This window comes from Gorilla gorilla, chromosome X (assembly GCF_029281585.2).
Source record: "Gorilla gorilla gorilla isolate KB3781 chromosome X, NHGRI_mGorGor1-v2.1_pri, whole genome shotgun sequence".
Lineage (NCBI taxonomy): Eukaryota > Metazoa > Chordata > Mammalia > Primates > Hominidae > Gorilla > Gorilla gorilla.
Genome location: NC_073247.2, coordinates 119,404,868 through 119,432,785, shown reverse-complemented (window position 1 = coordinate 119,432,785; position 27,918 = coordinate 119,404,868). Strand labels below are relative to the sequence as shown.

General features: G+C 41.9%; 1 protein-coding gene across 1 annotated transcript; it reads right to left on the bottom strand.

The window, feature by feature from the left end:
* Positions 1 to 22,634, bottom strand: PRPS1 (phosphoribosyl pyrophosphate synthetase 1). Its single transcript, XM_004064672.5, has 7 exons — positions 22,316 to 22,634; positions 11,543 to 11,726; positions 10,019 to 10,117; positions 8,530 to 8,654; positions 5,673 to 5,846; positions 3,257 to 3,416; positions 1 to 1,087 (listed from the first exon to the last, which is right to left on the bottom strand). Exons 1-7 carry the CDS (start codon positions 22,435 to 22,437, stop codon positions 995 to 997), a joined length of 957 nt encoding a protein of 318 aa, XP_004064720.1. The 5' UTR covers positions 22,438 to 22,634; the 3' UTR covers positions 1 to 994.
* Between the last annotated feature and the right edge of the window lie 5,284 nt (positions 22,635 to 27,918).

Sequence of the window (27,918 nt, the reverse complement as noted above, 5' to 3'; positions counted from 1 at the left end):
TCACACAGGTACACACACTTTATTAGTTTCCTCTACAAGAGACAATAACATCAATCTTTTTTAACAGGAATCTCAGTTCATTTGAGAGGCCAAATAGATCCAAAGAAGGAAGATGAAAATTAAATACTTAAATTAATCAAAAGGCACTACGATACCACCTAAAACCTACTGCCTCAGTGGCAGTAGGCTAAGGAAGATCAAGCTACAGCACATCATCTAATGTGAATGTTAGCAATTACATAGCAGGAAGCATGTTTGCTTTCCAGAAGACTATGGTACAATGCTCATTTGGGCCCAAGAGGATATTTGGCCAGGAAAGGATCAAGATAGATGAAGGTAAAGCCAAATCGAAAGGGATAGGTACAAAGGAGAATCCAAGCTACATAGTCAAGCAGATGGTGATGGATCAGGCTTCTTCCTCCCAAGAAACATTTGCTGCACTGTGCTGCCTCCCTCCTCAACCACCCCCCACCCCCCACCCAATGTCTGCTCAAGCTGAGCTGCCTGCTCCTACCTTACAGGGTGCTCAGCTACCAGGACTAGGTTTGGGGTTGCCCAGGGCTCTTGCTATAATTTAGCATAGACCTTGGGGAGAACTGGTCACACATGGGTTGCCTTTGTTGCTAGTTGTTCTCAACAAAGAAAACCCTGAAGCATTCACATACAAAGTAGTCTGAGCTTCCCCAATCACAGTCAAACACCCTCACACAACATCCTCAAAAGTCTGAAATCTTGCAGCAGCTGAGCTATAGTTAAAGCTGCAAGGCCCACAGAATTATCAAGGAAGCCAGAATGAGATAATGCAGGTAGGAGGTCCCAGCAGTTAATCTCAATCCGTCTTTCCCCAGTTCGGATAAGCTCTAATATATCTGATGTGGGATGTAGAAAGCTACACTGGAGCAAGCCGGGTCTTCTGCTGAATTTGTCATCAAATACCAAGGGGAAACAAGGGTGGGGTAGATTTTATTCTCAAAAAGCCTCAGAAGTTACTCTATTATAAAGGGACATGGCTGAATAGGTAAGAAACGGATTCTCCATTGTGAGTTCTCCTGATGGCTTCTGCAAGGATCATAGAGATGTCAATCACCTAGAAAGGCAAGAAAGGAAATCAGGTTACTATCATATGGTCAGAGATGACTGGCCAATTTGCAGACACTGATGAGCAGCCAGACAAGTGCCCTTCCTCTTAAAACTGCAACACTGTGCTGTTTCCCTGTCATGAGGCTGCACTCAGCTATTCTTCATAACATTTTTAAGACAGCCACTTAGGGCTGGGCACGGTGGCTCACACCTGTTAATCCCTGCACTTTGGGAGGCCAAGGTGGGCAGATCACTTGAGGCCAGGAGTTGGAGACCAGCCTGGCCAACATGATGAAACCCCGTCTCTACTAAAAATACAAAAATTAACCAAGCATGGTGTGGCGCACGCCTGTAATCCCAGCTACTCGGGAGGCTGAGGCATGAGAATTGCTTGAACCTGGGAGGTGGAGGTTGCGGTGAGCCAAGATCGTGCCACTGCACTCCAGCCTGGGTGACAGAGCGAGACTCTGTCTCAAAACAACAAAACAAAACAAAACAGCCACTTAGGAAAGAGTCAAAATGCTAACTGAGAAAAAACGCTGACTTTGGTTCATCAAAATGGCTGGGCACTGTGGCTCACACCTGTAATCCCAGCACTTTGGGAGGCCAAGGTGGGAGGATCACTTGAGCCCAGGAGTTTGAGACCAGCCTGGGCAATATGGTGAAACTCTGTCTCTACAATAAAACAAAAATTAGCCAGGCGTGGTTGTGGTGTATGCCTGTAGTCCCAGCTACTTGTGAGGCTAAGGTAGGAGGATCGCTTGAGCCTGGGAGTTCGAGGCTGCAGTGAGTCAAGATCAGGCCACTGCACTCCAGCTTAGGCAACAGAGTGAGACCCTGTCTAAAAAAAAATGGTGGTAGGTTCGCATTTAAAAATCCTTCTGAATAGGCTGGGCATGGTGGCTCATGCCTGTAATCCCAGCAGTTTGGGAGGCCGAGGTGGACGGATCACCTGAGGTCAGGAGTTCAAGACCAGCCTGAGCAACATGGAGAAACCCCATCTCTACTAAAAATACAAAATTAGTCAGGCGTGGTGGCACATGCCTGTAATCCCAGCTACTTGGGAGGCTGAGGCAGGAGACTCACTTGAACCCGGGAGGCGGAGGTTGCGGTGAGCTGAGATCGTGCCATTGCACTCCAGCCTAGACAACAAGAGCAAAACTCCATCTCAAAAACAAAAAACAAACAAACAAAAAAACCTTATGAATGAAAAAAAAAGACTAAGTTGAAAAAAAATCTTTAAGAATGACATCACCTGTAATCTCAGCACTTTGGGAGGCTGACACAGGAGGATAGCTTGAGGCTAGGAGTTTGAGACCAGCCTGGGCAACATAGGGAGACCCCGTCTCTACACATAATATCAAAAAAATTAGTTGGGCATGGTGGTACACGCCAGCTGCTTGGGAGGCTGAGACAGGATGATTTCCTGAGCCTTCAAAGTTGAGGCTGCAGTGAGCTTTGATTGCGCACTCCGGCTGGGGCAACAGAGCAAGATCCTATCTCAAAAAAAAAAAAAAAAGACGATAATCCTCCAATTACACATATTAATTTCAAAAAGCTCATAGATTAATATGAACATTTTTAATTAAGCAAGGCCTTGTTCTTTTAGTGCAAGAGCACTCAAACTTTAGTGTCTAACAATTACTTGGGGAATTACTTTAAAATACTGGTTCCAGGACCTCTGGTTTTATAGGTCTTAGATGGAGCAAAGGAATCTACATTTTAATAAGAACCTTAGGTCCAGAGCACACTGAGAAACACTAAAAGTTGGTAGAAGTGTACAATCAGTTTAAAGGTTTCACATTATATCTACAGGGGCCGATAGTTAACAGTTAGACAAACACATACTGTAAAGTATGGACTTGAAAACTTTAATTTGCATCAGAATCACTGGGAGAACCTGTTAAAATGTAGAATCTTAGGCTCCATCTTCCAGAGATTCTGAGGTCTAGCAATTTAAACTTTTAAACAGGTGATTTCCCAAGGCTTGGCAGTTTGAAAAGAAAAAAAAAAAGGAAAAGAAACAGGTGATTGTTAACTTTTGGATCACAAATTCTGATGACAAGACCTTCAGACCAAAGAAAGATATCTTCAGAATCCAGAGACCTAATTCAACGTAAGTAACCACCTCCTAAACACTTAGAAAAGTCTTGTTTTGCACAAATCTCATCCTCACCTGTATTTTGGAGCAATGCTTCATCTTGTCCTCCTGAGGTATGGTATTGGTGACTACTACTGCCTCAAAGCATGCGTTGTTGATGCGAGAAATAGCAGGACCGGAGAAGATTCCATGAGTCAAGATGGCATAAACTCTGGTGGCGCCAGCTGAGAGAAGTCTAGAGGGAAAAAATGTTGATTTGGATTCATCTTACTTGTCATTGCAGAATTTTAGTCAGGGAGGAGTATATTAGCCTGCTTAGGCTTCCACAACAAAATACCATATGAAAAAAAATTAAAAAATAAAAAATATTATAAGGCACAGTGGGTTAGGGGAAAAATTTTTTTAAGGAAAAGAAAATACCATAGAATGGGTGGCTTAAATAACAGAAACAAATTTTTCACAGTTCTGGAGGCTTAAAGTCCAAGATCAAGGTACAGACAAAGTAGGTGTCATGCTGAGGCCTCTTCTCTTGTAAGTGGCCACCACCTTGCTGTGTGCTCAGATGACCTCTTTGTGTGTGAGTGTGTGTGTGTGTGCGCGCATGCGTGCGCATGGGGAAATGCTGGCCAGTTCTCCAGTATTCTCTTCTTGTAAGGGCATTCATCCCATTGTAAGGGCTCTGCCCTAGTGACCTCATCTAATCCTAAATACGTGCCTCTCAAGGTAACTCCAAATACCATCACATTGGGGTTAGGCCTCAACATATATGAATTTGGGGAGGACACAATTCAGTCCATATCGAGAAAGAACTGCACTAAGAACTTATCTGAATAGGTCTGAATTAGTGTCAAAGGACTCTGGCATAGACTGTTGCACTTAACAAAATCCACTTCCTCTTCTTTCTGGGCACATAGCTGAACTACATTTCCCAGCCTCCCTCACATAGTTCAGTGTGGCCATGTGGCTTAATTCTGGCTATTAAAATGTGGGCAGACACAATGTACATCAGTTTTTGGTTGGACTTAACAAAAATCTTCCAGGGGTGATCCTCTGTGTTCTTTTCCTTTTCTGGCTGGCCAAAATTGAAATGTCTTCCAAGGTAATCTTGGAAACCCCATGTTAAAGATATAGCACCAAAGATTGAAAGAATCTGAGCTCCTAACTATTGCTTAGAAAAAATGAGTCCAACAAGAACACTTGCATTGGAGTGTGCCATGGACAAGAAGGAAACTATCATGTTAGGGAGTTGATCTGTTATAGCGACTAGTATTCCCTTACTTGTACAAGGATGAAATGGGTTTTATGAGTGTTTACTCCAGGATCCCAAACCAAGAATCATTCACCCCAATTTTTTTTTAGCACCTATTATGTGCCAGGCACTGTGCAAGGCACAGACACAAGAAAGTTTAAAAAAACCATTCTCAGGGCTGGGTGCTGTGGCTCACAGCTGAAATCCCGGCACTTTGGGAGGCTGAGGTGGGAGAATTGCTTGAGCCCAGGAGTTCAAGGACAGCCTGGGCAACATAGTGGGACTCCTTCTCTACAAAAAAAAAAAGAATAATAAATAATTACCCAAGTGTGGTGGCACTTGCCTGTAGTCCCAGCTACTCGGGAGTCTGAGACAGGAGGATTTCTTGAGCCCAAGATTTCAAGACTGCAGTGAGCCGTAATTGTACTACTACACTCCAGCCTGGGTAACAGAGTGAAACCATGTCTCAAAATAAAAATAAAAGTAAAAATACCATTCTAAGAAACAATGCTGCTCATAGTGGCTTGGATTGTTAGTAATGAGGGGCCACTTAAAATCTTAAAGAGTGATGGGATCGAGCCTCAGTTGCAGGAAGATTAGCAAGCATGGAGAGATGGAGTGGGGAGGTGAGAGAACGGTGACTGGCAATGGAGAACAGAGTGGGGAGGCAATTTAGAACACTGCAGGCAAGAGATGACAAGTAATATAAACATTAACCTATCACAGGATTAGAGTGAAAAAAAGAAGTAATAATGAACAAAAGTAGCAGCCGGTAAAACAGACAGTCGAGAAGTAAGACCAAGGGTTCCGGCTTAGGTAAAATAAAAATATGAGCATACACGCCTGTCTGCTCAGGATTTTTATTTTAACTCATTAAAACAAAAAACAATCGCATGTAGCATACTCAGGGTGATCAAAAAACTTTGATGATCAGGCGATGGTTGTCTAACATTGTGAATATAGTTAATGTCATGGAATTGTACACTTAAAATAGTTAAAATGGCAAATTGTGTTATATGTAGCTTAGTACAATATAAATTAAAAAAATAAGAAAATCTGAAAAAAAAATAAGAGTACTCAACAATTTCTATGTATTATAATTTAAGCTTTGGGTGATAAAAATCTCACAAAGTTACTTATCCCCTCAATTTGGTTCCAAAAGGAATCAGCAGGCTGAAGACATTCAGACAGCAATTGCTAGCTTTTTCCTTCTAACTACCAGCCCCATCAATCCACACTTACTTGTCAGCTGCATGGCAGATTGTGCCACAAGTGTCAGCCATGTCATCCACAAGGATGGCCACCCGATCCTTCACATCTCCCACAAGCACCATGCGGTCCACTTCATTGGCCTTCTTCCGTTCTTTGTGAATCAAGGCAAAGTCCACATTCAGCCTGTCTGCAATGGAGGTCACTCTGCAAAACAGAGAGTGTTCATATGTATGTGTGGCTTCTAAGACAAAAGAAATGGACTAAAGAGGCCGGGGGCGGTGGCTCACGTCTGTAATCCCAGCACTTTGGGAGGCTGAGGTGGGCGGATCACAAGGTCAGGAGATAGAGACCATCCTGGCTAACACAGTGAAACCCCATCTTTACTAAAAATACAAAAAATTAGCTGGGCATGGTGGCGGGCGCCTGTAGTCCCAGCTACTCGGGAGGCTGAGGCAGGAGAATGGCGTGAACCCAGGAGCTGGAGCTTGCAGTGAGCTGAGATCGCGCCACTGCACTCCAGCCTGGGTGACAGAGCGAGACTCTGTCTCAAAACAAAAAAAAAAGAAAAAAAGAAATGGACTAAAGAATGGGCTTGTTTTGGGGAGGAGAATACTCCTTGAAACCAATAGTTCCCAGGGCTGGAAGAAAGAAAGCAACTATCATTGACTTCTCAAAGGCAAATATCACAAACTGGGTTTTATAAACCAATGCCTCCATATCTCAACAGAAGCTTATGAACATACTGATCAAACTTAGATGAGTATTCATTCTGGGTAGAGGACAGACACCCTCACGAGTCCTGGGAAGCAGTATAACGCTAAGACACGCAAGTTTATTTAATGGATTGGCAGCAGAAGGAATGAGGAAAGAATTAACTAATGCCAGGAGTACACAGACTGTCCCAATTCCCATCATGGAAGACCTGTGAATGGGGATGTGGTGAGAAGAGAACCTGACTAGCAGGAGAGGAGCAGCATCCAGCCTGTTCCAATGCCTGTGTCCTCATCACTTCCCTCAGTGCTGTTGGCAAAACATCCATCAACTGTCACTGTCAACTGTACCTGGACACCAAGCTTGGGAGTTTTTTTCACAATTGCTAGACAGAAAGTTATATCAATTACCCAGACAAGCTAGGCATCTCACCATTCGGTCCAAAGTATCTTCCAATCAAAGAGAATTCTTATTTTTCTTATTACAAGAGAAAATAAACCAGACTAGAAGGTAGGATAGAAGACAAATTTGTCTTTTGACAAAGTACTACATAATTCAAACAAAAATCTATTCAGTGTAAATGACAGTGAGCTGCCCCAGTGGCACGTCTGTCCGTGCTCCGCTGTGCCATCTCCATCATGTGTGAAGCAGCCCGTGCTTGGGGATTTGTCCTGTTTTTTAATGTAGAACTGAACAAACTATAGCATTTTGTCCTGTTTCTCTTGTGACTATGGTCACATGAGTTTTTGCTGGATAAGTGAGAACCTGTGACCACATAATAAGGTTTGAACCATAATCTAGGTAACATTTGTACCTTGATCTAAACCAACCATACCCTGTACTCTCCATTACTACTGCATAAGCACATAACATCAGTGGTAACCAATTCGCTTGGAATGATTACTTACCCAAGGCAAATGCATGATCAATTAGTTCAAGTATCCCAAACCAACCATACTCAAAGGCCAACAAATTCAGTGACCAACAAAGCATAAAAAGGGCTAGAAAAAGTAACTCTCTACACCTTTTGAGGAGAGAACTACTGTACAAATGAATATCACACAGGGATCTCTACCTACTCCCCAAACCCTGCCAAGACAGAAGTGATAGACACTCAATTGTAAAATACTCCATCACTATAAGACAATGATAATGAAAAAAAAGTCAGGTAGCAATAAGTTGTCTACTAAAGGCAGTTTTCCTATACCCACCTTTGGAAAGAAAATCCTGCCTATTTCAAATGTGACTATTTTCTAAGTCCCATAGAAAGATATGAAAATAATGACCGACAAATTAAATATGACAACTACTAGTTGGGGGGATGTTTCTTAGGCTGTCTCTAGCATTACAGATGGTAACTAGCAATTACATGGGACTCACCAACCCATATATCTGGCTGGATAACATAACTCAAGTTCTCAGCTTATCAGTTCTGTTGAAGTTACTGAAATAAAAGAGGTTGTTGAGAAACAGTCATTGAAGATTTGAATGGCTTTTAGAAAGTTCTGAATTAGCTCTTCCTAATCATCTGTGTTTTGTGGCTCTTCATTCTATTTCCACAACAAGAAGAACATGTGTCACACTTTTGAATGCATTACTAACGAGTAATCCACTAAGGAAATCAAGAGTTCTTACTCTGCACCATGTGAGCTGCAAAGCACTGTTAACTGGCAATCCCTGGCAATCAGTTTGTTTAAAATGTTAAGATCTTGGCTTTAAATAAAAATGTCACACTTTACTTTCCTTCCTGCTTAATATTTTAATCCCAAGGATCAAAATGATCTAACCAACAGCATTGTAAGAGGAGTGTAAAAGCGAATTTGTCCACCAATATGTGGTTCAATAGCAGCTGCTATTCATTGGAAAACCACATTTTCTACCCTTCCCAAAAGGTTTATAGCTGTATTGCTAGCTCTGTAGCACCAAGTTACTCATAAGTTATAGTCAAATCCATAATATGATGATTTAGGACCCCTTTTCTGTCTTGTCTTCCGAGTAGTAACTGAGGACAGTAAAAGAGGAAAGGGTAAAACTATATTCAACCCATGTGCTAGCTACTTACATCCATTCAAAAATACTTAAAAACTGCCACTTGGATAGAAAAACTTCACTTTGTGACACAACCATCTGAAAGATTTTCCCAGTACATTGGGAACAATACTAATTTCAACCATACCTCTTAGCTCCACCAGCATCAGGTGAGACAATAGTGCAGTTCCTCCACTCAGAGATATTCTCCCTTATCCACTTTAGGACAGCCGGCTCTGCATACAAATTGTCTACTGGGATATCAAAAAAGCCCTGTAGAAAGAAGCTGGATCAGTTTTGCTTCACTTTCCTTCTCTTCCATTTATAAGTGGCAAACACAAAGTAGTAACTTGCTCAGAGAATGTCTTACTGCAACATTCAAACTGATGGGAAGGCAGGCCCAGTGTGGTAGATTATAAAAGCCTCCTTGAATCTGGGCTATGTGAGAGAGCCCAGCCAAGATCAGCAAAGCCAGCCCTCAGTCAACCCACACTGAACATAAGAACATAAGTGAGCCCTTGTAAAGAATGGCTAAGTTCAGACAAAACCATTAAGAACTGCCCAGTCAACATGCAGACTCAGTGAGTTAGTAAATACTGCTTTATGCCACTAAGTGTTGGACTGATTTGTTAAGGAGTAAAAGCTAATGGATAAACCAGTTAGAGATGCTATGGTATATAAACTTAATGGAAGCTACTTATGATAAATAGTCACAATGAATAATTAGAAATCAGGAGATCTGTGTTCTAATTCTAGTTGATACAAATTAGTTGTATTTCTCAATTAAGTCATTCCTTTCCATAAAAGGAGTACAGTCCCTGTCCAATGTATTTCATTGAATTCCCACAAGCTTGAAATGTAATGATTTGAAAAATTTCTTTGCAAAAATATAAAATAAAGGTGGTATTCCACCCCCCTTACTTTGGGTTTATGTTGGAAAGTAGGCTCCAATATCTGTGGCTCTAAATTTAAGACCATGAGGCCAGGCACGGTGGCTCATGCTTGTAATCGCAGCACTTTGGGAGGCTGCAGCAGGCAGATCACTTGAGGTCAGGAGTTCGAGACCAGCCTGGCCAACATGGTGAAACCCGATCTCAACTAAAAGTACAAAAAAGTTAGCTGGGCCTGGTGTCAGGTGCCTGTAATCCCAGCTACTTGGGAGGCCGAGGCAGGAGAACTGCTTGAACTGAGGAGGCAGAGGTTGCAGTGAGCCAAGATCGTGCCACTGCACTCCATGAATATTCAAGGAGAATAAGAATGATAATAACAGCTCCTATCTATGAGTACCTGTCATGGGCCAGGCATTATAATATGAATTTAATGTTTTCTACTCACAATAATGAAAAAGTATATGTTCAGAGAAATTAAGTAACCTTCCCAAGCTTACAAAGCTAGTAAATACCAGAGCCTTTATTCAAAGCAGTGCTCTTCCCATAAAACTAGACTGCCTCCCTATCTAACCACCTGAAATGACTAAGATCATGAAGTATGCTTAAGGTGAACACATTTAAAATGTTGTTGATATCTAGTTTATTTCAGATGTACTTGGGCATAATTTTTGGCTTCTCTGCAGTCTTCAGCATCATCAATCCTTTCCTCCCACCTTTCAAACACCAATATTTAGCTTCCACTGATACCTGAATTTGAGAAGCATGTAGGTCCATGGTGATAATATGATCTGCACCTGCTACAGATAGCATATTTGCAACAAGCTTGGCTGAGATTGGCGCCCGGCTCTAAATGGAGGGGAGGAAAGAAAAGAAAAACCAAAAAGCCAATTTGAAAAACAATCCATTTACTCAAGAAACTATTTATTGTGTACCTACCATGTTAAAGGCACTATGGTACCCAGAAATTCATAGAAGGAGACATGGCCATTGACTTTAAGTGGATCATAATTCAGAACAAATATTAAGTGGAACATCACTTTTCCAAATCAGGATACACTTATCAATAAAGAAAATGCTTTCCTAACTTTTGTTTTCTTAATGTACACATTTTCAATCCTATTCAAGTGTTTCCAATGCTCAATTATTCAAACTAGGCAGACTTTAAAAAATAATTTTATTAAAATCTCTTTCAACACATACATATGTAAACCTTTAACACCTAACATGTCAAGGTTTGAAGATACATCACAGAATAGATATTATAGTTTCCTTTGTAAATCACATCACTACTTACTCATCTGGAGGTCAACTTTCCAACAACTATGAACTCCTCAAATAAAACATACTTGCTGCACTGTAAAATAGCAAAGTCCATGCATGCCTTTTCTTTTTTTTTTTTTTTTTTGTAGAGACAGAGTCTTGCTCTATCGCCCAGGCTGGAGTGCAGTGGCATGATCTCAGCTCACTGCAACCTCTGCCTCCTGGGTTCAAGCAATTCTCCTGCCTCTGCCTCCCGAGTAGCTGGGACTACAGGCACGCAGCGCCACGCCTGGCTAATTTCTTTTGTATTTTAGTAGAGACAGGGTTTCACAGCGTTGCCCAGGCTGGTCTCAAAACTCCTGAGCTCAGGCAATCCTCCCGCCTCGGCCTCCCAAAGTGCTAGGATTACAGGCGTGAGCCACCGCACCTGGCCCATGCCCTTTACTTTATACTCTGTTGGAATAAAAATATCTGACCTTCTTCGAGGCATTGTGTGTAAAATTGGGCATTAATTACAATAGACTTGCAAAGTTTTATGTATATGCCTTATCCTCTAATATACCAGGATAAGGTGAGAGATATATATAGTTTATCTATCTATCTATCTATCTATCTATCTATCAGATCAAGTATTCATATAACAGACTTCAAGTTTTATGAAGAGGTCACAACTAGGATCCCAATCTTACAGTTTGAGAGGATCTACCGTAATTTTAAAAATATACTCCAGTACTCCAGAGGAGTTGGTGCTTAGTCTTACTGATACAATTAAAAATACCAGTGAGCTAACTGAAAGTTATATATGTATCACTGTAATAAAATACAGACTACAAATGTGTTGCTTTATACAAACCAATTATATTTCTATTGTTTTGAAGACAGGGTAATACCTAAGAAAAGGTGATTTTTAAAATTCCCCCTAAATATATATTTGATAATTTTGGAATTTATTTGTGATTTGGGGCAAGTGCTCCTGCTTCCTCTGCTCAAAAAATAAGATTCTGCTCCTACCTTATCTTTCTTATCCTGCCGGGCATAAGGGAAGCATGGGATGACTGCAGTAACCCGGCTAGCTGAAGCAATCTTGCAGGCATTAATCATGATCAAAAGCTCCATTAAATTGTCATTGATTTCGCCACAACCACTCTGAACAATGTAGACATCCTCTCCACGTACACTTTCACCAATTTCCACACTACAATGAGGAAAGAAAGAACATGAAAAAGATTTTAAACCACTGTACTGTCAGCCCTCCATATCCATAGGTTCCACATCTATGGATTCAACCAAGTGTGGATTGAAAATATTTGGAGAAAAAATTGCACCTGTATTGAACATGTACAGATTTTTTTCTTTGTCATTATTTTCTAAATATAGTATAACAACTATTTACATAGTATTTATATTGTATTAAGTATTATAAGTAATCTAGAGATGATTTAAAGTATATGGCAGGGCTGGGCGCAGTGGCTCACGCCTATAATCCCAGCACTTTGGCAGGCCAAGATGGGTGGATCACTTGAAGTCAGGAGTTCGAGACCAGCCTGGCCAACATGGCGAAACCATGTATCTCTACTAAAAATACAAAAATTAGAAGGGCATGGTGGCAGGCGCCTGTAGTCCCACCTACTCAGGAGGCTGAGGCACGAGAATCGCTGGAACTCAGGAAGCGGAGGTTGCAGTGAGCTGAGATCACACCACTGCACTCCAGCCTGGGCAACAGAGTGAGACTCTGTGTCAAAAATAAAATAAAATAAAATAAAATAAAATATATGGGAGGGCCTGGCATGGTGGCTTATCACTTTGGGGAGCAGGGGGCAGGGTAGAAGGAGGATCATTTGAGCCCAGGAGTTCAAAACCAGCCTGGGTAATACAGTGAGACCCCATCTCTACAAAAAATAAATAAAAATAAAGTATAAGGGAACATGTGCATAGATTATTTCATATGGCCGGGCGTGATGGCTCACGCCTATAATCCCAGCACTTTGGGAGGCTGAGGTGGGCGGATCACCTGAGGTCAGGAGTTCAAGACCAGCCTAGTCAACATGGTGAAACCCCGTTTCTACTAAAAATAAAAAAATTAGTCAGGGTGTGGTGGCTCACACCTGTAATCCCAGCACTTTAGGAGGCCAAGATGGGTGGATCACCTGAGGTCAGGAGTTTAAGACCAGCCTGGCCAATACAGTGAAAACCCATCTCTACTAAAAGTATAAAAATCAGCCGTGCATGGTGGCACACGCCTGTAGTCCCAGCTACTCGGGAGGTTGAGGCAGGAGAATCACTTGAACCTGGGAGGCAGAGGTTGCGGTGAGCCGAGATCACGCTACTGTGCTCCAGCCTGGGCAACAGAGTGAGACTCCGTCTCAAATAAAAATAAAAAAAAAAATTAGCTGAGTGTGATGGCAGGTGCCTGTAGTCCCAGCTACTCAGGAGGCTGAGGCAGAAAAATTGCTTGAACCGGGAGGCAGAGATTACAGTGAGCAGAGATCGTGCCTCTGCACTCTAGCCTGGGTGACAGAGCAAGACTCCATATCAAAAAAAAAAAAATACATATATATATCTATATATATTTATATTACACTATTTCATATCTGCAGATTTGGTCTTGGGACCAATCCCCTGTGGATACTGAGGGATGACTTTACTATACTTCTATAGACAATAAGGTCTAAGAACAGCTTCTCTACTAGTATGCTGTGAATGGTTACAGCTACATGTGGATATTGATCACCCAGGCTTCAGGAGATCCTCTGAAGGAGCCTCTATACCAGAAGCAGTTCACTGCCTCAGTTTACTCCAGTGCACTATACAAATATTACCATTTTCTATGGTAATATTTTCTAATATTACCATGTGACAGACATGAAAAAGATGCATGAAATGGTTGGCACATGTTAGTCTAAAGTACTTACAAATAACCGGACCATAATTTTAGCAGGTGGCCTGTATCTCATTTCATATAGGTACATGTGATGTACCTAAAATTTGATGCATCACCTATTATTGTTACAGAGTCCATAAATAGCAAAAGAAGTAGAAATATCATAAGGAGTGAATCACTACTGTTCTATAATGACACTTTAACAAAAGACAGTACCACCTCTACCGTACTGGCAATTTACCCAGTAAATATTAAATGTTCATATGCTCATCACTGTACTAGATGCTAGGGAAACAATGGTGAATAAAATGTGGTCCTTGCCCTCATTCTGTGTTAACTGTACTCTGGTCCAATTACTAAGTAACTCCATAGGAATTTACTCTAAGTATGAAGTAGGGCTATATTTTACCACGAAAGTTTCAGTGCCCATACTCGGGTCTCTACCAAGAAAAACCTATCATCTAGAAAAAAAAATCACCTCTCCTGTTCACCAGGTTTAAGAAAAAAAAAAGAAAATAATTTAAAAATTTTAAAAAAACACCTTAGTGATACCTCAAACAACATTATATTCCAACTAATCCTCTAGGTGAAGGAGAGGTGTATGTGTGTATATAGACAAGTAGATCAGAATGGCTGACAATACCTATTGAACAAGAGAAAACTTCAGTTCAAATCAAAAGGCGATAGAGTTATTAAATAAAAGATCCATACTTCTATCTCACTCTAAGCACTATCTTCTGTGTGGCTTCAGGAACTACCTACTGTCCTATTTCTGTCAAGATCACTTTTACCCACCCTTCTCTCCCCAAACAAAACTCCAAGGAGAACTCCAAAAGGGACTTATATGAAAACTGGCAGAGGCAATTCTATTGCCAGAAGAAGCTGACATAGGAGATAATTACTTATTTATTCCTTTCTAACCCAAGATGAAAGGGAGCTGGGAGTGGTGGCACACACCTGTAATCTCAGCTACTCGGGAGGCTGAAGCAGGAGGACTGCTTGAGCCCAGGAGTTCAAGTCTAGCCTGGACAACACAGGAAGACCCTCATCTCAAAAGCAAGAAAAGACAAATGGGGTTAGTTTATGTTGTAATGCAAGAAAAATAAAAGCAAGTGAAAAAAAAATCAAACTAGAAACCAATTAAAATCAAGGAAGCTGAGATTCCTGGCAGCCAGAACAAAAAAGAAAATGCACTAGTTTAGGATAAACCTTTTTTAAGACTGGACGCAGTGGCTCATGCCTGTAATCCCAGCACTTTGGGAGGCCAAGGCAGGCAGACTGCCTGAGCTCCCCATTTCGAGACCAACCTTGGCAACATGGCGAAACCCCGTCTCTACCAAAAAACACAAAAATTAGGCGTGGGGACATGCATCTGTAGTCCCAGCTACTCGGGGGGCTGAGGCAGGAGAATCGCTTGAACCTGGGAGGCGGAGGTTGCAGTATGGGGAGATGAAGCCGCTGCACTCCAGCCTGGGTGACAGAGCGGGACTCTGTCTCAAAAAAAACAAAACTAAACAAAACAAAACACACAGGCAGTGGTCATTTCAAGGGACTTTTGGGACGTTTTCAGTTTTGTTTTTTTTTTTTTTTTGAGACAGTCTCGCTCTGTCGCCAGGCTGGAGTGCAGTGGCACGATCTTGGCTCACTGCGACCTCCACCTCCCGGGTTCAAGTGATTCTCCTGCCTCAGCCTCCCGAGTAGCTGGGACTACAGCCGCACGCCACCACGCCCAGCTAATTTTTTGTATTTTTAGTAGAGACGGGGTTTCACCATGTTGGCCAGGATGGTCTCGATCTCTTGACCTCGTGATCTGCCCGCCTTGACCTCCCAAAGTGCTGGGATTACAGGTGTGAGCCACCATGTCCGGCCCAGATCTTTCTTTACTACTAGCTCTGCCCTTCGAGAGATTTCAAGCTAAAAGAGTCACTTTTAGGTTTTATGTTAAACAAGTCTGTGGTTGGGAGGCAGAGGCAGGAGGACCGCTTGAGCCCAAGAGTTTGAGACCAGCCTGGGTAACATAAAGAGACCTCCTCTCTACAAAACAATTTAAAAATTAGGCATGGTGGCAAGTGCCTGTGATTGCAGCTACTGGGGAGACTGAGGTGGGAGGATTGCTTCAGCCCAGGAGTTAGGAGCCATGATCATGCCACTGCACTCCAGCCTGGGTGACAGAGTGAGACCCTGTCTCAAAAAAAAAAAAAAAAACTCAGAAAATTTTAATGCTGCTCACATTCATCCTCCATATATCAGCTCCTTGACCAAAATATCCATTTCCCTGGAGGAGAATGAAAGTCAGGCAGGCATATTGATTTCCAATCATGTATCAGAAGCCTATGGCTCTTGTTTCAGTCAAGAACACAGAATATCATCTGTGCTCCAGACATTCACTTGCCAGAGTCAGAATATTTGATTAAAAGTTGGAGAACAAATGAACAAATGTAGTTTGACAATTGATATCAGACAGTATAAGGGACAAGCTATTCTGCTATGTTTTTAAAACTTTATCATTATTGCCGGGCACGGTGGCTCACGCCTGTAATCCCAGCACTTTGGGAGGCTGAGGTGCGCGGATCACAAGGTCAGGTGATCGAGACCATCCTGGCTAACATGGCGAAAACCCATCTCTACTAAAAAATACAAAAAAATTAGCAAGGTGTGGTGGTGGGCACCTGTAGTCCCAGCTACTTGGGAGGCTGAGGCAGGGGAATGGCGTGAACCTGGGAGGCAGAGCTTGCAGTGAACCGAGATCAAGTCATTGCACTCCAGCCTGGGAGACAGAGCGAGAGAGCGAGACTCCGTCTCAAAAAAAAAAAAAAAAAAAATTTATCATTATCAAGTAAGACCAGAAAACAACATTCTTAGACCACAGCGGCTTATCTCCCTTTACAAATGCCTCAACTATCAGTCAATATAAAAAATACCCAAAAAATTGCTATATTGTGCATGATGTTACTCGATATCACTATTTAGAGGTCTCACCCATAAAATTCTTAGGATTTTTTGCCTGGAAGTTTCTAAATAACTTTATGAAAATAAAAACCACATAATCCATTGCATATGCCTTTATCCCTCTGGCTGTCAGGAAGCCAACGGATACAGTTAAAAAAATGTAACACTAGGCTGGGGCGGTGGCTCACGCCTGTAATCCCAGCACTTTAGGAGGCTGAGGTGGGCAGATCACCTGAGGTCAGGAGATCGAGACCATCCTGGCTAACATGGTGAAACCCCGTCTCTACTAAAAATACAAAAAAAAAAAAAAATTAGCCATTAGCTGGGCGTGGTGGCGGGCGCCTATAGTCCCAGCTACTCGGGAGGCTGAGGCAGGAGAATGGCGTGAACCCGAGAGACAGAGCTTGCAGTGAACCGAGATCGCGCCACTGCACTCCAGCCTGGGAGACAGAGCTAGACTCCATCTCAAAAAAATAAATAAATACATACATAAATAAAATAAAAAGTAACACTAAACTTTAGAAATTGTTTTATGCCAAATAGTTGCCACAATTACTGTAGTCCATGGTTCTATAAGGCTTCTGATACCTACCTTAACAAATGGTTTGTACTTGTGACTATCAAACATACTTCAAATCCTTTCTTGAAAGCAGGTGAGATATTATTTAAAAATTAAATTATCACTGCTAATTAAAACATCAAAGGGCATCTGATAAATATATAGCTTTAATAGAGGTGATTATTTTATTTTTTAAATTGTATTTATTTTTTTTGAGACGGAATCTCACTCTGTCACCCAGGCTGGAGTGCAATGGTGTGATCTCTGCTCACTGCAACCTCTGCCTCCTGGGTTCAAGTGATTCTCCTGCCTCAGCCACCCAAGTAGCTGGGACTACAGGTGTGTGCCACCATGCCTGGCTAATTTTTGTATTTTTAGTAGAGATGGGGTTTTGCCACATTGGCCAGGCTGGTCTCGAACTCCTGACCTCAGGTGATCCGCCTGCCTTGGCCTCCCAAAGTGCTGGAATTACAGGTGTGAGCCACCGCACCCAGCCAAGGTGATTATTTTAAAAATATACATATTCTAACATCACATAAGGCTTGAATAATAGTTTTTAATAAATCACTTATCAAACAAAAAATAAAAATCACTTATCAGCTTACCACACAATACAGTCGCTAGTACCATTTTTGTTATTATATCACTTAATAATCAATCAACAGCTCAGCTATTTCTCAAAGCCAAACTTTTTTTTTTTTTTTTTTTTTTTTTTTTGAGACGGAGTCTCGCTCTGTTGCCCAGGCTGGAGTGCAGTGGCAGGATCTCAGCTCACTGCAAGCTCCGCCTCCCGGGTTCACACCATTCTCCTGTCTCAGCCTCCCGAGTAGCTGGGACTACAGGCGTCTGCCACCATGCCCAGCTAATTTTTTGTATTTTTAGTAGAGACGGGGTTTCACCGTGTTAGCCAGGATGGTCTCGATCTCCTGACCTCGTGATCCACCCGCCTCGGCCTCCCAAAGTGCTGGGATTACAGACGTGAGCCACCGCACCCGGCTCAAACTTTTTAAAATTAAAAGCTACCTTCAGCATAGAAGGGTGTTTGTTATAAGGCATGTATCTAATAACTTGAAAAGGTTATTTAACTGTTTAAAAAATGCGGGGCTTTTGAAAAGATCTTACAAAAATGAAATAAAAGTAGAGAAACTTAGAAAGCAAATACATAAATAAAATAAGGTGGTGCAAGTAAACTAGGTGATACTGCCTTGTTTTAATGTGTATAATTCTAATTTCACTTATTAAAACCAATCTTTCCCTATAGTAGTACTATAACATACAGACTTTGTTTGACAAAGTCTTAAAAAGTCCGTGAATTGCACTCCGATTATACAGCTTGGTTCAACAAGTCCTCTAAAAATCTTAACCTTATTCTTATGGCTTCTTCTAAGTTATGGCAGTGATCGAGAAGAATATTTGTGCCTAAAACCTGTTTGCTCCTAACATAATCTATTAAGTGGAAAAACCTAGTTCAGCAATTTAGAGAGTAATACTCCTTGTTCTCTCCCTCTAGTTAATGGAGTGTTCTCCAAATGGCTTTGGGCCAATCATTCTCTCAGCTGTTTTGGTGAGGCCAGAAGACTGGCTATGTCTATCCAATGAGTGAAAAAACTAGCTTCTCTTTTCCCTCTCCTTTAAGGTCAGGCATAAGTGTATCCAATTGAAATGGAATGTCAGGAAACACCAAAAGTTAATCTAAAAGGTGGATAGTAGTCTTAAGAAAATCTGAAGAATTTAGATTATGGAGATATTGGCATGTGCAAAATACATGGGATTAACTAACCACAACCAGAAGATATAGTTCTCAGGAAAACCCTAGGCAACCAAAGTTCAAGTCTTCCTCCTCTCAGCTAGTACAGAATAACCAAATAAACCAAAGTTATTTACAAATATTGAAGAGAATAGAGTCAAAATTTTAGAATATCTAAAAGTTTTTAAAGCCAGGTGAGAGATCTTGTCAGCAAAAATTTAAAGGAACAATAATACCCAGAGCTGGGCAAGTTACTCTGCATCTTACTGTAGTTCTCTTCTCTGTAAAATAGGGGTAGTAAGAGTTATTCCTCATAGCAGTTTTGAGGGGATTAAACACAATGTATACTAAATGCTTAGCATGGAAACTAGCACATCTTAGGCATTCACTATACATTAAATATTATAGCCGGGCACGGTAGCTCACACCTATAATCCCAGCACTTTGGGAGGCCAAGGTGCGGGGGATCACCTGAGGTCAGGAGTTTGAAACCAGCCTGGCCAACATGGTGAAACCCTGTCTCTACTAAAAATACAAAATATTAGCCGGGCGTGGTGGCATGTGCCTGTAATCCCAGCTACTCGGGAGGCTGAGGCAGGAGAACTGCTTGAACCTGGGTGGTGGAGGTTGCAGTGAGCTGAGATCGCACCACTGCACTCCTGGGCAATAAGAGTGAAACTCGCCTCAAAAAATAAATACACAAATAAATATTATTAATATTGTATTATTGCTGATGAGACAGATTGGTTCAACTTTTCTGGGGAATAATTTGGCAACAGGTATCAAAAGCCTGAAAAATGGTATCTACCCTTTAACTTAATAATTACCTTCCTAGGGATTTATTCTAAGGAAATAATCAGAAATGGTCAAAGATTTATGTTCGTGGATTTTCATATAAAAGCTTTAGATCAAAAACTGGAAATGTCCAATAAGAATTTGGTTATATAAAATTATGGCATAACCATAAGGTAAGACTATATAGCTATTTAAAATTACATGAACTAGCCCACCTCAGTGGTGCATGCCTGTATTCTCAACTACTTGAGAGGCAGAGGCAGGCAGATCACTTGAGCCCGCGAGTTTGAGGATGCAGTGTGCTATGATTGCGCCTGTGAGTAGCTATTGGACTCCAGCCTGGGCAATATAGTGAGACCTCATCTCTAAAAAATAAATTAAAATCTTTAATAATAAAAAAAGAAAATCATATATACTAAATATTAAAGGGAGAAACTGTTCAAAATATATTGCTAAGTGAAGAGAGCTATAAATGTATTAAACATTCTTGAAAAAGTGTATCTTACACAAATATCTGGGAGGTCAGAAATGATAATGTGACATTTATGTCAGGTGGCAGAATTAAGAGGCATATCTTCTCCCTTCCGTGTTCTACATTTTCCACATTTTCTGCAATATTATCACCACCCCTTCTTGTCAACATTTACTGTTGTACTTATTATGTTTTGGACAAGATCCTAAGAACTTTACTTCTATCTCATTTAATCCTCATAACAACAGTACGGGTAGGTACTACTTTACAGATTAGATTATTGGGGCAAAGAAAGGTTAAGGATTCAGATCCAAGTTCTTTGATTTCAGCACTTTTAACACCCACCCCCTCCGTATGTGTGTATGTGTGTGTGTGTGTGTGTGTGTGTGTGTGTGTGTGTGTGTGTTTCCTAAATAACCAGACAGCCAAGGATGATCCTTATGTTAGAAGAAAAGCTACTCTGCTCAAGAGAGCATCAACCAAGAGTCACCTGGGGGAGCAGTTACCATTTCTTCAGTATAGGAAAAACAAAGATAGGGGGAACTCCATAAAAAAAAATGTGATTATGTTCAATGAAGATTTCAGAATATCTAGGAAACAAGAAGCTAATGATTAAGCCAGAAACAAGAAAATCTAACCAGTCAGCAATTATCCATGTTGGACTTAATAGAAATCAATCAGTAGAAAACTAAGTTGTCCTCCCCCTCTCCTCTACCAATATAGCCTCAGGTTCTGGGGTGCTGCATTATGCAGAGGGCAGAAGGATTAACACAAGGAGAAAATAAAGCTTTCATGCCTTCACATTTTTCCTAGACGCATAGGAAAAGGATTAAATATCCACAGGGGCCAAAGAAAACCTCTAAATGAAAAACATTCTTGTCCCCTAACTATATTGCCAATCACAAAGTCTAGTCCTGTTTTGTATTCTTTATTAAGGCCCATGAGCCATAATGGTTTGGAAAAATCTAAAGACAGCAGTTTGTAAGCCTCTTTTAACTAAGGTATTGCCTGGTTACAGATGGCAATGTTTACACTATCATTTGCATCACAATCAGTAGCACAACAATTCGGGAAGAAGCTGTCCATTATCGGTGACATTACTTTATCAGCCGGGTCTAAAAGAGATAAGGCGAGTTAAACTTGGAAATCAGTCCAAAGAAAGCAAAAAAGTAAGCAAAAACATTTAGGAAAAAATATTCGAAATATTCTTATCTGATTATTAGGTGAAAACTTTCCCCTTAACAGATCTGTAAGATTGTGGGCAGGGCTCTGATTTAATCGATAGGGTAACAATAAAATACAAATTACACCTATCAGAAACTAAAGATCCCACACTTAGGTGGAAGGGGAACTGAAATAATCAGGTAACCAAGTCATCTCTAAAACAGTCCCATGGTGCCGGTAGAGGGTGTAAGTCGCAGTCGAGGAAGCAAGTTTTACTGGCAAAGCAATGGAAAAAATGCAAGTTGCAATGCACTGTCCAATCCTGGTCTTCCACTACATTACCTGTCCTCAATTACCTTTAACATTCAGGTATAAAATTGTTTCCTAAATTCCCTACACAGAGCTTAAAGAAGGAGCCAAGTCCAGGATGGACTCGGTTACTGAAAAATACGCTTTTGCATTATCTGTACCACTAGCTGCACTGGGGAAGGTCAAACATTCCAGAATTGAGATTTCCAAGATTTTTTGGATGGCTCAAGCTGAGATGCTGGCTATCAAGGATGCAGAGTCAACGCATCACTTTAACAAATCAACTAGATTTATGGCTCCAATTACTCAGGTAGATGATTCATAAGATGAGAAAAGCCAACGCTTGCTGATCTAAGGGAAGTCGTAATAATTTTGGCGCCTGCAGTATATAATGTCAGTTTCCCTCAACACCAAGCCGAACGGACCAACACCATTTCGAATCAAAAAGCTGCTTATTGGACTCTAGGAAAAGAAAGACCAGGAGAACTCAGTACGCAGGTAGGCTCTCTAAATGCAAGCTAGTCTAAGAGCTGAAGCAACCCAGTCCAGCCTGGGTGGCTCAACAGCAAAGCCAAGCCACGTGTCCCTACCGCCCTGGCTAAGCGTCGGTCCCCTCTCGTCGCTCTATGCAGCCACTATCTATTGGGTCCCCCAGCCCTTGCCCTCAAACGCAGAAGCTTCGCCTCACACTCCATCTTTTGACTCCACCCCACCGCACGGTAAGAATGAACGTGACCCTCCCGCGAGAGGTAAAATAACGGAAACAGCCCGTGGGGTAGGCTAGTCACAGAGCTGCACCCTCTCCCCCCATCCCCCAGTCTGTTTGAGCTCAAGCGGCGACCCCATCCCTCCTATCCTCTGCCGCCTGGGCAGGTGAGGTCTAGTCGGGGTCCCAACTTGGTCCTTACCAGGTCTCTTGGTTGCTGAATTTCTTAGTCACCACCTTGCCTAGCTCCAGGCCCAGGCGGTCAGCAATTTTCTGAGATAAGTCCTGGTGGGAGCTGCCGCTGAAGATTTTGATATTCGGCATCCTGGCCAACTACCCTAAGCACTCCGCTAAGCGATCACGGCTGCTGCAGAGACCGGAACCGAAGTCGGCCACAGACTCAATACCAAGCGCTTTGCGTTGCTACTCCGCCATCTTACATTCCCGCCCGGCGCGCGGCTCTAAATTACCCAGAGCGGCGGAGGTGGGGTCAGCGGCGAAGTCCACACCCCGCTAGCAACGATTAGCTAAGAGGGAGCGAAGGGCGGGGTTTGGTCCTCGCTGTAGCTCTGCCTCCTTCCGATTCTCTCAGGTATTGGGTGAAGAGCATGAACGGGGGCGAGACTAACCCATAGCCCGGCCCCCTGTAGCTAGGCTGTCGGGGACAGGAGACGTTGGACTGGGGGTGGAGGGATGCTGGTGACGTCTGGGGCCAGATCGTTCCCGCTAGCGGGAAATCAACCATGCCTGCTTTTTTATTTCCCCTCCCTCAGCGCAGGAAAGTAAGTCTGGCTCTGGTTTACAGTTTCCTTTAAGAAAATCTGTTTATCAGGATGACAGCCACGAGTTTGCATGTTTCTGAACACATTTTTTATCTCTTTATAAGGATGGGGCTGAATTAAAACACTTTTACATCACAGACGTGCATGCAAAGAGTTTGCTTGCCCATTGTAATTCCAGTGTCGCCTTTGCCTGCAAGACAGTTTCCATGGGGGAAGTGACTGAAGCCATGCCACCTGAATCATCTAAGAGACACTGCAAGAGAAAGCTGTTTTGTTTCTAGTGCTGGAACCAAGTATGTTGAAACAAGTGAAGGAGGATGGATTTTCCAAACTATCTGGACAATAAAGATCTAAATTTTATAGCCCTCGGAAAGGAAAGAAAGTATAGTGTTCTATGGGACTTCAGATAAAGAGCCTTGAAGGGATTTGAAAAAACCTGGGTTTTAGTCCTGTCTGCCTCATGTAAGCCTCAATGTCATCATCTACATGTTGCTAATGTGGCCTTTTACACCATGTTTTATTATTTTTATAGCGATACTTGTTAATTGGACCTAAGTGAGCCTTTATTCTTGCACCACGTTTCCATTAAGCATATTTCAAGCATGGGTTAGGAGAAGATAAAAATCATACAATTCTGGAATCAAAAGTGACCATAGTGCTCATAACTACCAAATGTAAAAATAGAAGGGACCTCAGAGATCATATAGTCATTTTACATATGATAAAACTGAGATGGAGGTGGGAGAGGGATTTATCTAAGTGGCAAAGGCAGAAAATACTCAAAGCAGCATCCTGTCTTTGTCTTACTGCCATTTTCAGCAGTGTCCATGGAGGACTTCTCCTTCTGAACTTTTATTGCACTTTTACAAGCTCAGAAATTTAATGTAGGCCCATGTATATAGGAATACTTGGAGAAGGAAGTAAACTGCAAGGCAGAATATTAGTAGTCTTCCATCATAGGCCATTCATCAAATATTTACTGAGTGTTCTATTGCATGCAAGGCAGTGTGCAAGGCATTGAGGGGACTACAAAGTATTTGCCCCAAGGGATTCGTTCATTCAATAAATATTTAGTGAACATTCTTTATGTGCTAGGCCCTGTGTATTGGCACAAGAATACATTAGTAAACAATTAAAAATACCCTCCTCTAATGGAGTTTACATTCTCAAACAATAAACATGTAAATAAGCAAAATACATAGTATGTCAAATGGCAATAAGTGCTGTGGAAAAAAAAGCAGGCAAGGAAAGTGGGATAATGTGCCAGAGTGTAGAAGAGAGGAGTACAATTTTAAGTAGGGTGGTCAGAGAAGACCTGTCTTGGAAGGTAACATTTGGGCAAAGACCTGAAGGAGGAAAAAAAAAAACAAAAAAATGAGCCATGTTGATATCTCGATAAGCAAAGAGAACAGCAAGGGCAAATACCCTAAGGCAGATGTATCTCGCTTGTTTGAGGAATACCAATGCGGGATGAGTGTTGTGTGGTGGAGGTGGAATGTATCTATAAGAGAAAAGGAGGAAAGTGAGGTCAATGAGATAAGAGTGATTGGAGGCCGGCCAGGCACGGTAGCTCACACCTGTAATCCCAGCACTCAGGGTGGCCGAGGTGGGCGGATCACTTGAGCTCAGGAGTTCAAGACCAGCCTGGGCAACGTGGCGAAACCTCGTCTCTACAAAAAATACAAAAATTAGCCAGGCGTGGTGGTGGGTACCTGTAGTCCCACTGAGGCAAGAGAATCACTTGAACTTGGGAGGCAGAGGTTGCAGCAGTGAGCGGAGATCGCACCACTGCACTCCAGCCTGGGCAACAGAGTGAGATTCTGTCTAAACAAAACAAAACAAAACACAACACAACAGTGATTGGGGGACTCAGGTGGGCACGATGGCTCATGTCTGTAATCCCAGTACTTTGGGAGACCGAGGCGGGCGGATCACTCGAGCTCAGGATTTGCAGACCAGCCTGGGCAACATGGCAAAACCTTATCTCTACAAAAAATACAAAAATTAGCCGGGCATGGTGGCAAGCTTCTGGGGAGGCTGAGGTGAGAGGATCACTTGAGCCTGGGAGGCAGAGATTGCAGTAAGCCGAGATCGCACCATTGCCCTCCAGCCTGGGTGATAGAGAGAGACCCTGTCTCCAAAAAAAAAAAAAAAAAAAAAAAAGGGATTGTGGGGAGAGTGCTGATCATGCAGAACCTTATAGGTTATTTTAGGGGTTTTTGCTTTAACTGAGTAAGAATTTTTAGCAAAGAGTGACATAATCTAACTTCCCTTTTAAAAAGATCACCCCAGCTACTGAGAACAGAGTGTAGGAGGCAAGATAGGAAGCAGGAAGACCGATTAAGAGTTAACTTCCAAAGAAAGTTGATAAGACATTTATACAAATAATAACAAAGCACAGACAATGTAATACGCTACCATAGAGAAGCCTGTGCTTGGATAATGTGGAGGCTGCTGTAACAAGGAGACTCTAAAATATAGCGGCTTTAGTAAGACAAATTATTTCTCTCTTGCATAACAGGCTGGCTGGTCTAAGCCAGTGGGATGATTCTGCTCCATGCTAGGTCATGGACACATCCACATTCTAGCTCAGAGAAGAGGTCTAGGCAAGGGATTTCCTTTTAAGCAAGTGAGATGAAATTTATCCATCCCACTTTCTCTCACATCCCTTTGGCAAGAGCTCAGTCACAATTCGCACCTAACTGCAAGAAAGACTAGGAAATGTTTTGTTAGGTGGCCCTGTTCCCAGAAAGAAGAGAGAATGAATTTTGGGTATGCAACTAGAAGTCTCCCATAAGGCCCAAACAAAATGCTCTGCAGGTCCAGAGGTAGAAGATATCACCTCTGCATGGAGTATCCTGGGAAATATTTTTGGAGGTAGAAGCACATGAACTAGGCCTTGATTGAGGAGTAGGGTTTTGACGGGCAATGATTGAGAGGAGGTGGATCTCCCAGGCAGGAAGAAAAGATGAGGAAGCAGAGAGAGGTTTTGAAGAAGAGAAAATAGTTTAGTTTTGCTGGAATATCAAGTACCATATTGGGACTTCATTCCTCAGGCAATAGGAAGCCATTGACTGTTCTGGAGTAAGAGCATGACACGATCATAACTGTGCTTTAGGTAAACTTTTCTGTGTGGGGTGAAGAATAGGGAAGAGATTGGAGGCAGGCAAACCAGATTGGGAGAGCAAGTTAGTAATGTCATTAACTATGCCAGTAGCTGTAGGGTTTAAGAAGAGGAATAATAAAGACATTGTGAATCTCAACCTTTTAGAGATTATGGACCCCTTTGAGAATTTTATGACCACTATAGATCCTCTCTCCAGACACAAGTATTCCTCATTTTATCGCACTTTGCTTTATTGTGCTTTGCAGATACTGCATTTTTTACAACTTGAAGGTTTATGGCAACCCTCTATTGAGCAAGTCTATTGATGCTATTTTTCCAAGAGCATGTGTTCATTTTGTGATTCTTTGTCACATTTTGGTAATTCTTGCAATATTTCAAGCTTTATTATTATTATTTTATATCTGTTATGGTGATCTATGATCAGTGGTCTTTGATGCTGCTATTGTGATCATTTTGGGGTGCCATGAACCATGCCTATATAAGACAGGGAACTTAAATGATAAATGTTGTGTGTCTTCTGTGTTCTGACTGTTCCACTGACCAGCCATTCCTCCATTTCCCTGTCTCTGCTCGTGCCTCCTTATTCTCTGAAGGACAACACTATTGAAATTAGGCCAATTAATAGCCCTGCTATGTCCTCTAAGAGTTCAAGTGAAAGGAAGTGTTGCACATCTCTTACTTTAAATCAAAAGCTAAAAATGATTAAGCTGAGTGAGGAAGACGTGTCAAAAGCTGAGATAGGCTGAAAGCTAGGTCTCTTGTGCCAGTTAACCAAGTTGTGAATGCAAAGGAAAAGTTCTTGAAGGAAATGAATAGTGCTACTCCAGTGAACACATGAATGATAAGAAAGCAAAACAGCTCTATTGACAATATGGAGAAAGTTTGAGTGGTCTGAATAGATCAACCCAGCTACAAAATTCTCTTAAGCCAAAGCCTAATCCAGAGCAAGGCCCTAACTCCCTTCATTTATATGAAGGCTGAGAGATGTGAAGAAGCTGCAGAAGAAAAGTATGAAGTTAGCAGAGGTTGGTTTATGAGGTTTAAGAAAAGAAGCCATCTTGCCTGTAATCCCAGCACTTTGGGAGGCCAAGGTGGGCGGATCACGAGGTCAGGAGATTGAGACCATCCTGGCTAACACGGTGAAACCCCGTCTCTACTAAAAATACAAAAAATTAGCCGGGCGTGGTGGCGGGCGCCTGTAGTCCCAGCTACTCGGGAGGCTGAGGCAGGAGAATGGTGTGAACCCAGGAGGCGGAGCTTGCAGTGAGCGGAGATTGCACCACTGCACTCCAGCCTGGGCAATAGAGCGAGACTCTGTCTCAAAAAAAGAAAGAAAGAAAGAAAGAAAGAAAGAAAGAAAGAAAGAAAGAAAGAGAAAGAAAGAAAGAAAGAAAGAAAGAAAGAAAGAAAGAAAGAAAGAAAGAAAAGAAGCCATCTCCGTAACATAAACGTGCAAGGTGAAGCAGCAAGTGCTGATGTAGAAGCTGCAGCAAGTTACCCAGAAGATCTAGCTAAGATTATTGATAAAGATGGCTATACTAAACAACAGATTTTCAATGTAGATGGTAAAAGCGTTCTATTGGAAGAAAATGTCAGCTAAGACTTTTACAACTAGAGAGGTCAATACCTGGCTTCAAAGCTCCAAAGGACAGATTGACTCTCTTGTTAGAGGCTAATGCAGCCATTGACTGCATCAGCCAATGCTCATGTATCATTCTGAAAATTCTAAGGCCCTAAATAATTAGGCTAAATTCTACTCTGCCTGTGCTCTATAAATGGAACAACAAAGCCTGGATGATAGTACATCTGTTTATAGCATGGTTTACTGAATATTTTAAGCCCATTGTTGAGACCTACAGCTAAAAACAAGAGAGATTCCTTTCAAAATATTACTGC